The sequence below is a fragment of the Euprymna scolopes genome, chromosome 13, assembly GCF_053919585.1.
Source record: "Euprymna scolopes isolate OS-2025 chromosome 13, ASM5391958v1, whole genome shotgun sequence".
In the NCBI taxonomy this organism is placed as follows: Eukaryota; Metazoa; Mollusca; class Cephalopoda; order Sepiida; family Sepiolidae; genus Euprymna; species Euprymna scolopes.
The window spans coordinates 69,727,549-69,743,945 of NC_136494.1; the positions used below are offsets into that span (position 1 = coordinate 69,727,549).

At 33.5% G+C, this 16,397-nt stretch overlaps 1 protein-coding gene across 2 annotated transcripts in view; it reads right to left on the reverse strand.

The window, feature by feature from the left end:
• The window catches only part of LOC145292064 (uncharacterized), a 155,307-nt gene that overhangs the window by 81,795 nt on the left and 57,115 nt on the right, over nt 1-16,397 (reverse strand). Inside the window, exon 1 of one of the 2 annotated variants that reach the window (XM_080138114.1) lies at nt 7,347-8,610. The exons of the other annotated variant lie outside the window; for it this stretch is intronic. Coding sequence (XP_079994240.1) covers nt 7,347-7,421 — 75 coding nt within the window. The 5' untranslated portion in view covers nt 7,422-8,610. Of the gene's footprint in view, nt 1-7,346; nt 8,611-16,397 lie in introns of those variants that run through there. 2 annotated transcript variants of the gene reach the window in all.

Below are 16,397 nucleotides of genomic sequence, written 5' to 3' on the forward strand. Positions count from 1 at the left end.
TAATGCATGGGAAGATACGGACCTGTTCGTTCCTGCAATGTCCAGGAAGAACGGACCCATACTTAAGTCCGATCCAAGGGCAAAACGACAATTTTAAATACATGCATAATATATATATATATATATATATATATATACACACACACACAAACACAAGGTGACCCCCCCCCCAAAAAAAACAAAAGCTAAATGGAGGCCATCTAGAACATATGCTGTAGAACAGAGAAAAAAAAAGGCCAAAGACCCTAATGTTTTGATGTGATGTTTTGAATATAAACTAGTTATGACCGAAGTTTCATTTCATTCGGACAAAACACTAAGAAACGGGGCCTAATTAGAGTTGGGGCCCGTTCTTTTGTCACTCTATATATATACATATATTAGTGAATGAATGACAAAGGTCTATATTCCAAAGTTCATGATGTTGACCATCTTATAATTTATTCCTTTAATTCAGTTGACATTTACCATTCTTGACAGTACCTGTTTCGTAACACAAAATCAATCACTTTATTATTATATTAATTTGTGAACCTATTTTGCTCTTAACTCATCAGGAGAAATAGCAACAATCAATCCATCAAAAGGAAACAGTGCGTTTTGACATGATTAAAATCCGAAAATTAAATGGCGTAATAGAAACATAAGGTATTTACAGCTTCTCTTCCAATTCTCGAATTTTAATCATGTAAAAACCCCATTTTATTTTGATGGAATGATTGTTGCCATTTCTTCTGATGATTTAAGAGCAAAATAGATTCATTAATTGATATAATGATTAAGTGATTGATTTTGTGCTACGAAACAGATACTGTCAAGAATTGTAAATGTCAACTGAATTAAAGGAATAAACTATAAGATGGACAACATCATGGACTTTGGAATATAGGATTTTGTCATTCATTCACTATTGCTCTGCAATTACATTGAGCTTCTTAAATAAGGAAATAAAGTAGATTTCCACAGAAATATATAATTATTCACTGACACGTGTTTCGTCGTCTACGACTCATCAGAGTGGCTGAATTTTGATGAGTCGTAGACGACGAAACACGTGTCGGTGGATAATTATATTTTAAAAATAATATATATGCCGCTCCCCATGTTGGGGTACCAAATTGGTTTAAGGGAAAATTATTCCCAACTCGCATTTAGGTAAAAATGCACTTTTGTAAATAATTGAATTCATTCAAAACGTCGCAAAAACAATGGGAAGATTAATCGGAATCGGGAATTGGAAAAATCGAAAGATTTGGAGGTATCGAAATCGGTATGGAAAAATGTTGTGTCTACTTTCCGATGCCACAGTAGTTGTTTATTATTTGATTGGTTTTGTTTAAAACTGAATTTTCCATACTGCTACCTAAGAAAAAAAAATGGTTTATATGTATGGATTTTAATCTACAAAGTTAAAATGTACAGGTCATTCGCACAAGTATTTATTTTACGTCTGCGAAAATAAATACCTTGTATCACATGAGGTAATCTTAAGAAAAACAACTTTATAACTAAATATTTAGTGATTTGAAAAGAATCGGATATATATATATATATATATATATATATATATATATATATATATATATATATATATATATATATATATGTATGGTATTTTTAGACGGCTAGAACGATGCAGGAATGTACAGTCGTTGTGTGAAGATAAATAAGTATATGAATTCAATATTTGTTTTTCTTTTATATATTATATATATAAAATAACTACCACCCACAGTTAAAATTCAGGTCGGTAAATGAATATATATTTAAAAATATATATATAATGAATAAAAAAAGAGAAAAAATATATTGAATTAGTTATAATTCATATATTTATTTATCTTCACACAACGACTGTACATTCCTACATTGTTCTAGCCTTTTAAAAACACCTTTTCTTCTCCAACAATGCTTCAAGCAAACTATACCATACTTTATATACACACGTTTATTTTTTATTACCGTATATAACTTAAAAGTCTGAGGAAGTTACAGACGGCCCAAAAAACGGCCGAGTAGCTGAAACAATAATGTAACTTAACAGAAAGATACGGCAATAAAAAATAAACCGCATATTTGCTCTACAACAGTATTGAGCACTTTCTTCAGTTTTTATTAATTACCATCTCCACTAATATATATATGTAAATGCAATTGGAACGTTTTGCAAATTTATTAAATTATCATGTCTTATAGCAAGGAATATCAAAAACTGACCCTTAATCCGCGGATTTTCAAATATTAGCTCTTCTCAGAGAGTGATAAGAAATAAAATAAATTACTCATGAACAGAAATTGAAAAATGCATTCCGAAGTTGATTTTTAACATTTGTAAAAAAAAAAAAATAAATAAAATAAAATTTTCAAGATTGAGTACAAAGCAAACATTAGATTCAGTAAAACTTGAAAATTTTTCAATCTTCATTTCTATATTTCTTCACATTAATGCTCTAACCACCACACTACTAACCATTACTACACTCGTTGTCCGGATTCATTTCCCCTTGGGCACGAGTGGCATTCGGGCCTTGATAATTGGCGACGCCCTTGTAAAAAAAAAACAAACAAAAAAACCATTTTTCGACCATTTCTCCCAAAAGTTCATGCGGATCCTGGTTGAGAATATGATACATGTTTTATGTACTTTTAAATTCGATGATTTGGCGATTTCGACGTCTATCAATTTATTTTTTAATCAATGGACATTCATGCAAGCATCAGCGCACATAAATAGCGATCATATCGAAATACGGCACTACAACGTGAGAAGGTCGAATGACATATCCGCCGAAATGTAGTAAAAATATAAATACCGACGTTGTCTATATTCGGCCCATAGTCTATAATATATAACAAATTGTCTACCATTCGTAAAAATGACAAAAAGTATGCTTCGCTAGTGTTCGTAGTAATATTTGCCACAGAATGAGTGTTTTATGCTAAGTTGAATGATTTTATTTGTGCGCATTTTTGCATTAAATCCCTATTAATTTCCAAACGTGCACCGAACCCTTAGTTCGCTGCACCTTATCAATACATTTTTTTTCCAACCAGGTCAGGTTAGTAGTTTTCGAGAAAAAGTGGAATATATAGGTGGACAAACAGACAAAATGAAGAAAAAAATAATATAAAAAAAATTCTTGAAAGAGATGTTCACCATTCTGTATAGAACATTAACAGACGAAAAACAATTTGTTATTTATTGAATAATACATTGTTGAACGACAGCAAACACAACAGAATTATTCCTTAATCCATGGAGTTTCGAAAATTCATACTTTGGAATTTGATTGACTAATAAATAATTTTTATTGTATTTCTTGTCTTTGAGTATTTGATGATTCAATATATAATGTCATTTTTTTTAATCCGTAATCAATTAATTTTCTTATATATATATATATATATGTGTGTGTGTGTGTGTGTGTGTGTGTATGCGCGTGCGTGGATTGCTACTTCTTGAGAAGTTTGCGTTCTCTTCCTTAAGTGTTATCCCGTCCGTGTGAACGTAGATGACTCTTCAATCCAGCTTTAGTCTTATATGAAGATTCACAAATGTGGCATAAAAACTTTCCTTCTTATAAAGGTGATCACATGTTAATTTTTTGTTTTATTTTACTTCAGTCGAAGTTCTCAGAAATCAAGGGGCCCACAACACTTGAAGTCTATATGAGATACATAGATATTCGAATGTTCCATTAAAGTTCTTTATGTCTCAAGCACTGAGTTAGTAAAGAATTGAGAACATAATTTTCCTCTCCCCAATTAACCATTTTTATACGTTGTAGTATATCTTTGATGTTGGTCTCATGGTCTTATTGGATTCCAGGACAAGAATTTATCTAGTCTGGTGGAGTTAATATTGTGAATCCTGGAATGTTGAGTCAGGCCACTTTTAGATTTGCAGATTAGACTACAATAATTAATATATATATATATATATATATATATATATATATATATATATATATATATAACGCACACAAACATACATAATACACACGCACACAAGCATACATAATACGCACGCACACAAACACACATAATGCATATATATTTGTAATACATACACAATACATACACATAATACACATATACATATTTGTGTGTTTAAAAACTATACATTATGTTTGAGTTTCACAAAACTCGGAGATATCTGAATTTTCATAATGGGTTTCCAGTGGATTTTTGGCTCCTTTACATAGCACTAAATTAAACTACATATAGCCTACATTTTCACCTAGTTATGACTGATGGAACAAGAACAATATATACTATTCGTGGACTAAATAACGGGTTCAATCGGAAATTCTCGAATTCGACATAAATATTTCTACGTTCGAAAAGATACCTCGGCCGAAACGTTGCGAAAACAACATTACACATTAAAATAGTAATTTGGAGAATTCGAATAATATAAATTATCAAGCTTCATCTAAACGTTTGCAAAATATAAAACCTAAAAGCTTCCCGATTGTCTGCAGAGTCCCAGTCTGTCACATCATCGCAATGTTGAATCCCTGTGTCTGTTTTACGCGAACGGTCACATTTACTACACTTGCATCACTTAAAGAAAATACACAAGACACAACAAAATCCAACCCCTTCACTGTAGAGCCCATAGAAGCCAGGGAGTTTCCTAATTTAATATCTTTTTTACTAGTTTTTTTTTTGTCGTTTGAAATCACATCTCTGGATCCTGTTTTCACGATCATTTCACATGTGGAATTTTGAAGAGTATGGAGCCACCCTTTAATTGTCATTGCTCTCAGGTCCACTCTCACCAAATATTTTTTTTCAAAATCTTTGGATTCGGCACTAAATAACCTGAAAACGGTTGATATGCCGTAAAACAAAAACAACCAACCAACTTCCGACGATAGTTTCAGTTTCTCAAATTAATTTATATATTTATAGTTATTAATTTGTTAGGTGAAAGTACAGAATAGTTTAAAAAGACCCCCATATTCTCCATGTTAAGAATAACTTTCTAAATAGTAACTTTACTATTTCAGCACTGTTAGTAAACCGCAGAAGATTGAGAAAGCCATTCTTAACATGAAGATACGGAAATATGACCAAAATAGTATAAATAAGCATCAAGTGAAATTGACTTTTAACGGTCCCTAAAAATAGAAAGCTCTCTTAACAGTTAAATAGAAGAATTTTTTTTTAACTGTAAAAGTAGATATATTTTACTATGGACAACAAATCGAAGTGTTCGAGAAACAAATACACACCACAGAAATGTAACCAAACGCAAGATAAGTTACTCTTCTGCTTATCCGGATAAGTTTTCAGTATTTTACATATTTGTAAACCGTTTATTAATCTTAAAGTGCAAGTAGTGGCGAGCGTTAAATTAAAACGGCAACAAAGATGGCGGGCATGAGACTGCAACCTTCGGAATCTTGAGAAGAGCTCAAAACACCAAAATAAAACAAGATACTCAAATCTTGGTACTAGTGCAGAGAGTGATCCGGACGTAAATAATAACGTCATTATTTAAAAAGCCATTCTTAACATGGGGAGGGGAGGTTGTTTTATACCTATTCTATACTTCAACCTTACAATTGAATAAAAAAATATATCAAAACTTTAATTAAACTTGGAAATACGATTTCTGCACTAACACCGAAATCTTTTTTGTTGAACGCAAATAGCTCACAAATGAGAACGTAATAATGTGATAGTTTTGTTTGTATTAAGATCGTTTTTAATGTTATATCAGTATTGTTTATAAGTTTTTATTTATATACATTTTAAAATAAATGTATTAAAAAATATAAGCAACACCCTTTTTTTTGTGTGTGTATGTGATGTCCCGGTTTATAATTTTATAATTCGAGCAATCAAAACAAACGAAAAACAGGTACAATAAATCCGGTGAAGGTGCACTTATGGTGACAATTAAAAAGAAAGAAAATACAGAAAAGTCTGTATAATATATGTATTCGTCACAGAACGAAGATTTCATATATCAAAACTACATAATTTGATTGAGTATTTTTTTTTTAAAAAAGAAAATCCAATCGTACGATTTTTAGCGATTTTATTACTAAACTCTATTAAACTGAGATTCTTTTTGAAAAAGAAAAAAAAAAAACGATTTCTTCAAATTACGTAAATTTTGGAATATGAACTTTCGTTCTGTGACAAGTAAGTACGTAAATTGTACAGACTTTTCTGTGTTTTCTTTACTTTTAATTGCCGCCATAAGTGCCAATTTGAATAAGCACCATACATTGTTTTTTGATTAATTTCCTCAACTACATTTCCTTTAAAAGAATTTATGAGTTTGTTTTACAATCCACAGAGGTATGAAAAAGGAGTAAAAAATTCAAATATATGACTAATAAATGTTAGCAAAGGCACGAGAAGTTACTCTTCTACCTATCTGAAAAAAAGTTTAATGGTTTTTACTCATTTTGAGACGTTTGATCGGTTCGAAAAAAAAGCATAGTATTGAGCGTTTGGTGATAAGAAAAATGGCTGCGATTTGACACCTAAATATGTAAAAGTTTTATGACTTAGAAATAACACACACACACACACACACACACACACACACACACACACACACAAAATACTGTTAGAAACCCACCCAATATTACCTTGACATATTTTGAGTGGGTTTCTAATAGTATTTTTCTCAACTGCATTTCCTTTAAAAGAATTTATGTCCGCGATAGCTATCAGTCCTATTTACTTGCCTCGCCACGAGGGCAGAGTTAGACACAAGGTCGGTTTTTTTTTAATGTGGGGAAAATCCAGCTCCCCTAAAAATGGCACTCTGGATAGGGACAAAAATAAAAAAAAATTGTCTCAGTCTTGAAGGATTTCATTTCCAGTGACAGAGGACAGAAAAAAAAAATGAAGTTTTGTATCAGAACAGATACTGCACTTTGTTTCTTTATCAAAATGCCGAGATCATTGCTAAAATTGTAGGTGCTTGTTAAGATAGAGTCAACAGATTGAATTTTTAAAGATGTTTTCAAGCCAAAACAGTACTTACTTGTCATGCTGAAAATATAAAATTCATGGAGTAGAACAACTGGTATTGTGTTTTTAGTAAAAAGTCATTTCCAATTTTCCGTAAAAATTACTTTTAACTATAAATAATTTTCTATTCGATGAATTTTCATAATTTTTAAATTATTACTATTTTCGACATACCATACTTGTTTTTATTTTTTGCTTAAAACATATTTTTTAAAAAATCGATCTGTCGACTATCTTAATATGCACCAACTTTTATATCTCATGTCAGAATTATACTTAAATAATAATAAAAAAAAGAAAAGAAATTATATTAAAAAAAGATTGGAAAAAAGGTAAAACTTTACCTGATCGATGGCAGACCGCGAATAACAATATAAGTTATTCGAATATGGATGGTACATTACGTCTACAGCACTCATCTTGATGCAAATTCAGTATTCGCTTTTTTTTTTTTTTTTTTAATTTCTGAATTGTTTATATTTTAATCAATTTTTAATTGTGCACACTTTTTGTTTTGTATGAGTTGTTCCTTTCTTTTCTAGAGTTGGCAAGTTAAACAGAAGTGTTTAATTTTATGTGTATGGATTAAAAATCTTGAACTTTTTTTTTTTTTTTTTTTACTTGTCCAATTCTAAAAATATCGTGTTATTCCCTTCCTGCGCCGTTTGTTTTGTTTTGGCGTCTAAACCGTTTGTTTTGCAGAGCAATTTATTTTCCATCGCTTTATTTTGAAATGTTGCCAACAGGCAAACATTTTTTCTGGTAAAAGTTGTGATATAAAGAACGACGAAAAAGTTTATGAAAATATGACTTAAAAAAAAGGAAAGTGCAAACGAATTTATTATTCCACAACAATTGTTTTATGTTTAGTGAATAATTAAGATATTTAATTATTTTCAGAATTTTTTTATGCTTATTATTAAATGTATAAATTAAATATTGAACATTCCATGTAGTTTTAAGTTAAATACACGGAGAGAAAAAAACCCTTAAGTCGAAAATGTGATAGTTTTGTTTGTATTAAGATCGTTTTTAATTTTATATCAGTATTGTTTATAAGTTTTTATTTATATACATTTTAAAATAAATGTATTAAAAAATATAAGCAACACCTTTTTTTTGTGTGTGTGTGGGGGGGGGGGCTACGCCTTTTTTTTGTGTGTGTGTATGTCCCGGTTTATAATTTTATAAATCAAGCAATCAAAACAAACGAAAAACAGGTACTTTTTTCTTTTGTAAAAAAAGATTAAAAACAAAATGACTATAAAAAACGACTTTTTTTTTTTTTTTTTTCCAAATATTTTTTTCTTTTTTTACATTGGTAGAAATTTCATTCCTTTCAAACTGTTATTTTTCTGTAATCGGTCGTGTACAAGCGTGGATTTACAACGTGACGAGAAGGACGCGGATAATAGATGTTCGCTCGTCTTTGGTAAGCTTCAATTTGGTTTTACAACACTGGTAAAAAGAAATAGAAGTTGTAGTAGTGGTGTTCCAACTGGCTGTTTCTCAAAAGAGGAGACGTCGAAGCAAATACGGCAAACTTCATGTCAGAACGAGAGAGTGATTATATGCGGAAGGTAGCGAGCGGCGGGCGATAACAGTAAAGGGAGGTAACGATGTAGTTTCACATGGATAAAGAGACGAGTGGTTTTTCATTGGCGTGGAAAGAGGGGGAGAGTTATGACCGCCTCTTCCCCTCCCTCTATTCGTGAGCAATTCAGAGGGAGATACAATGTAAAAGAAAAGTTGAGAGAGAGAGAGAGAGAGAGAGAGAGAGAGAGAGAGAGAGAGAGAGAGAGAGAGAATATAATGCGAATATAAACAAATGATTAGGTACGTTTTTCCCTTTCGTCTTTCTCTCAAAGACAGACAAAAAGAGAGAGAAAGGGTATGCAGTACTGAGAAAGAAAGAAAGAGAGAGAGAGAGAGAGAGAGAGAGAGAGAGAGAGAGAGAGAGAGAGAGAGAGAGAGAGAGAGAGATACGGAGTCCCCAGAACCGCTAGACTCTGGAATTTCATTCCAGATCCCTGCTTCCCTAACTGTACTGACATGCAGAAGTTCAAGAGTAACGCGAACGACATCTTGCATTCTTGCTGCCCAAATCCCAACATAGTGCCCCAGTAGTTGCTGCCCCTGATAGTAGCCCCCTACACCAAAGTGGCAATGTGCCTTGTTTGGGGTGAAAATGTAATAAAAAAAAATAAATAAAAAGAAAGAATGTGTGTACATATAATTGCTAATGCTACAGACACGTGTTTTGTCCTCATATGGCTAATCGGCGAAGCTGAATCGGACAAGAATCGAAACCGGGCCCTTAATCTAGTATTCTGCCACTGAGCACATTCTCGCAACTTCTAAATTTACTGCATTTTTTAGTAGCTGTCATTTGTTTATATTATAACTAGTCTGGGTGACCGGCGTTGCCCGGGTGTGTGGAGGTGTGTGTGTGTGTGTGTGTGTGTGTAAGGGTGTTGGTTACACAAAAAAAAGAAAAAAAAAGAATAGGAGTAGTTGGCAGGTTCGAACCCGTATACCGTAGGACGAAAACGATGTGAAAAAAAAAAAAAAACAAAAAAAAACGAACAGTCTTATAGATGTTGAATTTATTTGCTTCCCCACTGAGCAAATTAGGCACAAGGCCGTTTTTTAATGTGGAGATAGAGGGGGGGAAGGGGGGACCAGCTCCCGAGAGGTGGGAAATGGGAGCTGGATAGTAACTGTTGGTATGAAGGGTTGGCCCTACATTGACCAAGGTCAGATATGTGGGGTTACCCCCACATATGGTCTTTGCAGCATCCGTCGGAACAGGTTGTATTTATTTGCTTCCCCACTGAGCAAATTAGGCACAAGGCCGTTTTTTAATGTGGAGAGAGAGAGGGAGGGGGAGGGAAAAGGGGACCAGCTCCCGATGGGTGGGAAATGGGAGCTGGATAGTGACAATTGGTATGAAGGGTTGCCCCTACATTGACCAAGGTCTGATATGTGGGGTTACCCCCACATATGGTCTTTGCTTGCAGTATCTGTCGGAACAGATGGTATTTATTTGCTCCCCCACCGAGCAAATTAGGCACAAGGCCAATTTTTAATGTGAGGAGTGAAGGAGGGGGAAGGGTAAAAGGGGACCAGCTCCCGAGAGGTGGGAAATGGGAGCTGGTTAAAGGTCAGGTATGTGGGGTTGCCCCCACATCTGGTCTTTGCTTGCAGTATCTGTCGGAACAGATGGTATTTATTTGCTCCCCCACTGAGCAAATTAGGCACAAGGCCGTTTTTAATGTGAGGTAAAAACCAGCTCCCCTAAAAGGGGTCACTCTGGTTACCAAAAATAATAATTATCCCAGTATAGAGGGTTTCCCCTCCATTGACTGGTACAAACTATCTCAAGTGCAGCATCTGTCGGAACAGATGGTATTTATTTGCTCCCCCACCGAGCAAATTAGGCACAAGGCCGATTTTTAATGTGAGGAGTGAAGGGAGGGGGAAGGGAAAAAGGGGACCAGCTCCCGAGAGGTGGGAAATGGGAGCTGGTTAATGGTCAGGCATGTGGGGTTGCCCCCACATCCGGTCTTTGCTAGTCATAGCCAGTCATAGCTTGCAGTATCTGCCGGAACAGATGGTGTTTATTTGCTCCCCCACTGAGCAAATTAGGCACAAGGCCGTTTTTAATGTGAGGTAAAAACCAGCTCCCCTAAAAGTAGGCAAAAAGGGGGCACTCTGGTTACCAAAAATAATAATTGTCCCAGTATAGAGGGTTTCCCCTCCATTGACTGGTACAAACTATCCCAAGTGCAGCATCTGTCGGAACAGATACTACACTTTGATCTTGTGCCCCGAACAGTCTTATAGATGTTCCTACCGCGTTCATGACGTCACGGGTGGTCGAAATAAAATTTTTTTTATGAAATCTACATTCAAGAGATAACATCATTTGCATATTACATTAAAGATAATATATTTTAATAATTAGTTCGAAGTTATTAAATGTTTTTTTTGTTTTTATAAAAAATTGTGTTTAATGGTCTAATTAAAAATATAATTTAAAGTTGATTTACTCAATTTATTTTTAATTGAATTTATATTTAATCTTTTTTCAATTATTATTAGCCTACACCAGTTGCCATTATAAAGTTTATTTAAGCTTTAAGAGTTATTTCCCCTTTATACCTATTCACGTTTAATTTTCATAGATGAAAATTGATGTATGTTATGCTTTTAAAAATCCAACATGTTTGTTGCTTGCATTTTTCCGCTACCTTAGCGGTTTGTTTTAAAAGAGCTATATTTTTTTGTTATATATATATATATATATATATATATATATATATATATATATATATATATATATATATATATATATATATATATATATATATATATAAATTGGTCGCCTTTATTTTTTATGGAACGTATTTATTTATTTTATTAACTATTACATGCATACCTTTTATGCACGAAACATATTTAATAATAATAATAATAATAATAATAATAATAATAATAATAATGATAATAATAATATATATCTATGCATATATATACATATATACACACACATATATATACATATATATATACATAAACACATATACATATATACAGATAAACATACATATACATGTACATATAGACATTAATATATATACTATATGTATATATATATATATATATATATAGATAGATAGATACATATATATACACATATATACACATACGTATGCATATATACATACATATGTACATATATACACATGCATATGCATACACACTTATATATACGCATGTATACACATACATTCACATATATATACACACATGTATATACATATATTTATGCACACACACACACACACACACATACACACACACACACGCGCATTTTCTTGTTTACTCCTTTTTCTCTCGATGTTTTTATTTGCCTTCTTTATTTACCCACGTTTGTTCTCCCTTTCCATAAGAAAATCGCACGTTCATTTTTTTTTTTTACTTTTTTTTTTTCACCAATGTCTCTTCATCGATTTTTACTTTGTTTTCACGTTCTTATTGTAGAAAGAAACCGAAAGAGAGAAAAGCAAAGCACAGAGGAATGAAATATCACACACACACACACACACACACACACACACACACACACACACACACACACACACACACACACACACACACACACACACACACACACACACACACACACACACACACACACACACACACACACACACACACACACACACACACACACACACACACACACACACACACACACACACACACACACACACACACACACACACACACACACACACACACACACACACACACACACACACACACACACACACACACACACACACACACACACACACACACACACACACACACACACACACACACACACACACACACACACACACACACACACACACACACACACACACACACACACACACACACACACACACACACACACACACACACACACACACACACACACACACACACACACACACACACACACACACACACACACACACACACACACACACACACACACACACACACACACACACACACACACACACACACACACACACACACACACACACACACACACACACACACACACACACACACACACACACACACACACACACACACACACACACACACACACACACACACACACACACACACACACACACACACACACACACACACACACACACACACACACACACACACACACACACACACACACACACACACACACACACACACACACACACACACACACACACACACACACACACACACACACACACACACACACACACACACACACACACACACACACACACACACACACACACACACACACACACACACACACACACACACACACACACACACACACACACACACACACACACGAAGAAGCATAGGTATACATGGATATTAATATATTAGGCACCGCCAAAACTGGTGGGGGGCAGGTAAGTACTTTTTGACGTACCGTCTTTTTAAAAATCTACCAAAAATCAGGTAATTATCCAATCAATACGAAATTTTCGGCGATTATTAAAAGAAAAATGAACTTTATAACAGTGTACTTATTTTTCATAAACAATATTTATATATATATATTTTTGCTTACAACCCCCCTTGTTTTGAGGGGGTTCCAAATATGCTTAAAATAATCATCTGAAACTGAACAAAACATATTATGTTGTTGTAAGGGACGGGATTATAGATTTAAAAAAAAACTTGTTTGCATACCTTATTTTGATGTCTGAATATCAAAACTTCGATAGTGTTTAATTATCCCGCTTTTGAGTTTTGAAGTGTGAAATTCGGTGAATATGTTAAGTAAAATAATTAATTTAAGTTAAGCAAAACAAAAAAAATTTTTTTTAATATTTATACAAAAAAATCCATTTTAAAATCTTTGATAAATAAATTAACAATTTCTTTTTATCGAGCCGAATAATGCATGACCATTATTAAACAGGGCATGCTTTGAAGAATCGATACAAAAAAAATTCGATAAATATTGTGCCCTTTGTGTTAAAAATATCATTATTTTTTCGATCAAGTTTGGAAACGTTTGCCGCCTTTCGACTGCGGTGGACCAAATGCGCTGAAATAATTTTTTTATTCTGCTTTAAATTGCACCCCTCCCCATTTTGGAGAGCCTGCCCCCCACACACATACACATTAAAAACCAAACTCATACAAATGGTCACCCATCCGGTACTGGCCAGCCTCAGAGTTAATAATACATTGAAATTTTTGTCACTGAAAAATAAGTTTTTTTTTTGCTTTTTGGTCTTCCGTAGTTTGCTTTTTTATCAAGCACAAATGTAAACAGTAATCAAATCGACTCGAAGTAACTGGTTGACTATATAAATAAGTGGAATTATTTGAAATCCAGGTACTTATATTATAATATTTTTTTCACATTCTCATAGAAAATCACCCAAAATCTTAGTTAGACAAGAAATAAACAAATTAATTCTTTCAAAAACCTTTTTTAAAACTATTTATATACTTTTTTTTGTGCAAAACAAAAACGCCAATTGTTAACTTTTGGGGAAAATTTAACATTTAAAATTTAATTAAAAATAGTAGAAAAAAGTTTTACATTATTCTGCTTTCTATATAATAAAATTCAGGGTTTTATCTTTCTGGAAAAAAAAAGTTACTCAGAAATAATGGATTTTAATAAATGTAATTTCGTTTTAAAAAACAACAATAACTTGATTTTTCGGCCATTTTTGGCGGTGTCTATAATATATGAAGATGCAGAAAAAAGTGAACAGACTATTAAAATAAGGATACAAACTAGAGCAGAAATAAAAGATCTCGATTGATTCATACGAGCATGACCATTTGCTGCAAAAAAGTCATGGTCACGTGAATAGACGGAGTATCTTGGTTCTGCCTTACTAACGTGTTTGCCCCCTTTTTTACTATCTTTTTTACATATTTATCCAGTATTCATTTTGTTTGAAATTTGCATTCCATGCTTAAAGTTCCCATATATATATTCAATAATTATTATAGTAAGTTTAATAATTATTATAGTAAATAATTATATATATATATATATATATATAATTATATATATATATTATTATATATATAATTATATATATATAATTATATATATATAATTATATATATAATTATATATATAATTATATATATATATATATAATTATTCATGGACGATTCATAAGGATGACAAAAGATGAAACTAATGAAAACTTGGACATAGCTACAAAAAGGAAACCTTAACACTGAACCTGAATCCCTGATAACAGCCGCAGAAGATAACGCGATTAGAACCAACCACATAATAGGAAGGATCGGTAAGTCACAAGAAAACAGCAAATGCAGACTCTGCGGATAAAGAGATGAAACAAATCACATAATAAGCGAATGTAGCAAACTAGCCTGAAGAGAATTGAAGAACAGACAGGATCAAGTGGAGAAGGCAGTACACTGCCAATTATGCAGACAACTGAATCTTGAACACCCAGACAAATGGTACAAGCACAAACCGGCAGCAGAAAATGAAAGTCACAAACTCCTATGGGACATGGATATACAAACGGATGAACCCATTCAAGCAGGACGACCGGATGTCATACTAGTTAACGGGAAGGAAATGATCTCTCAGATTGTAGATATTTGCTGTCCCAGCATATCACAGAATGAAGACCAAGAGGACAGAGAAGCGGAGCAAATACACTGAACAGGTAAAAAAACTCAAAGGAATATGAAAGATGAAAAAAGTCAGGATAATACTACTAACATTAGGAGCACTTGAAACAATACAGAAAAGCTTTGCAAAGAGAATGGGTGAGATTGGAATCCGAGGGATGGGTGATAAGATACAACAGATAAAAGTAATGAAAACTGTTGAAATATTAAGGAAAACTCTTGAATTCAATACACATGACTCCGACATGCAGAAAATGCTACAGATGTAAAACACAAATGAGCATCAAATGGAATCACAAAAACTGTGTGTGTGTGTGTGTGTGTGTGTGACTAAAAACCGACACCACACCAAAGCGGGGTCAAGGAGGGTGGAAAGATAGAGAAGAGAAAGTACTAACTAGACCTGCGCTGGACGCGTGCAAAGAGGACTGTGATCTTGGGAAGGCTTGTTGCCACCCAGATTCCAGTGAAGAACACTGGCCGTCGCAAACACGAAACCAATGGTAAGCGGCTGCTACGATAATGCAAATCTATCTGCCTTGGTTATCGACAGAAGTGGAGAGTACTGCAAATCTGGAGAGACTTATCACTCAGACTCCAGAGAATGCCACAAGTTGTTCTCAAAAAGAAATCTTTGATAATGGCCCGTGTGACTTCTTCTAGTGAGTAAATAATAATAATAATAATAATAATAATAATAATAATAATAATAATAATAATAATAAATCCGGGACTATAACGGAAAGCCACAATGAATGGATTAATCAGATTGACAAGAGAATTTATTTCATAATTTTGCAAAAGGCTTGCTTATTACGAACAGCGAAAGTGTTAAGATACAACTTAGGTGTTTAAAGTCAAAGCACCTGATGTTCAAAAAAAAAAAAAATAAAAATTAAATACACCTAAAACATTCACAGTTGAGATTGTTTAGCCTTAATTTTAACCTGCGTCACTTCTGGTTCGGCGATGGGCGCAACAGCAAAAACGTCGCGTCTTTTTTTTCACTTTCTTTTCCTCCTTCGCAGTACGGGTTCGAGCCTGCTTACTACTCCTATTTTATATATTTTTTGCGCTTTTTTTTTTTTTTTTTTTTTTTTTTTTTTTGCTCAACCAACATCCTTAGACACACCTCCACTTTCTTTCCGTTTTTGCGTCACGGGTTCGAGCCT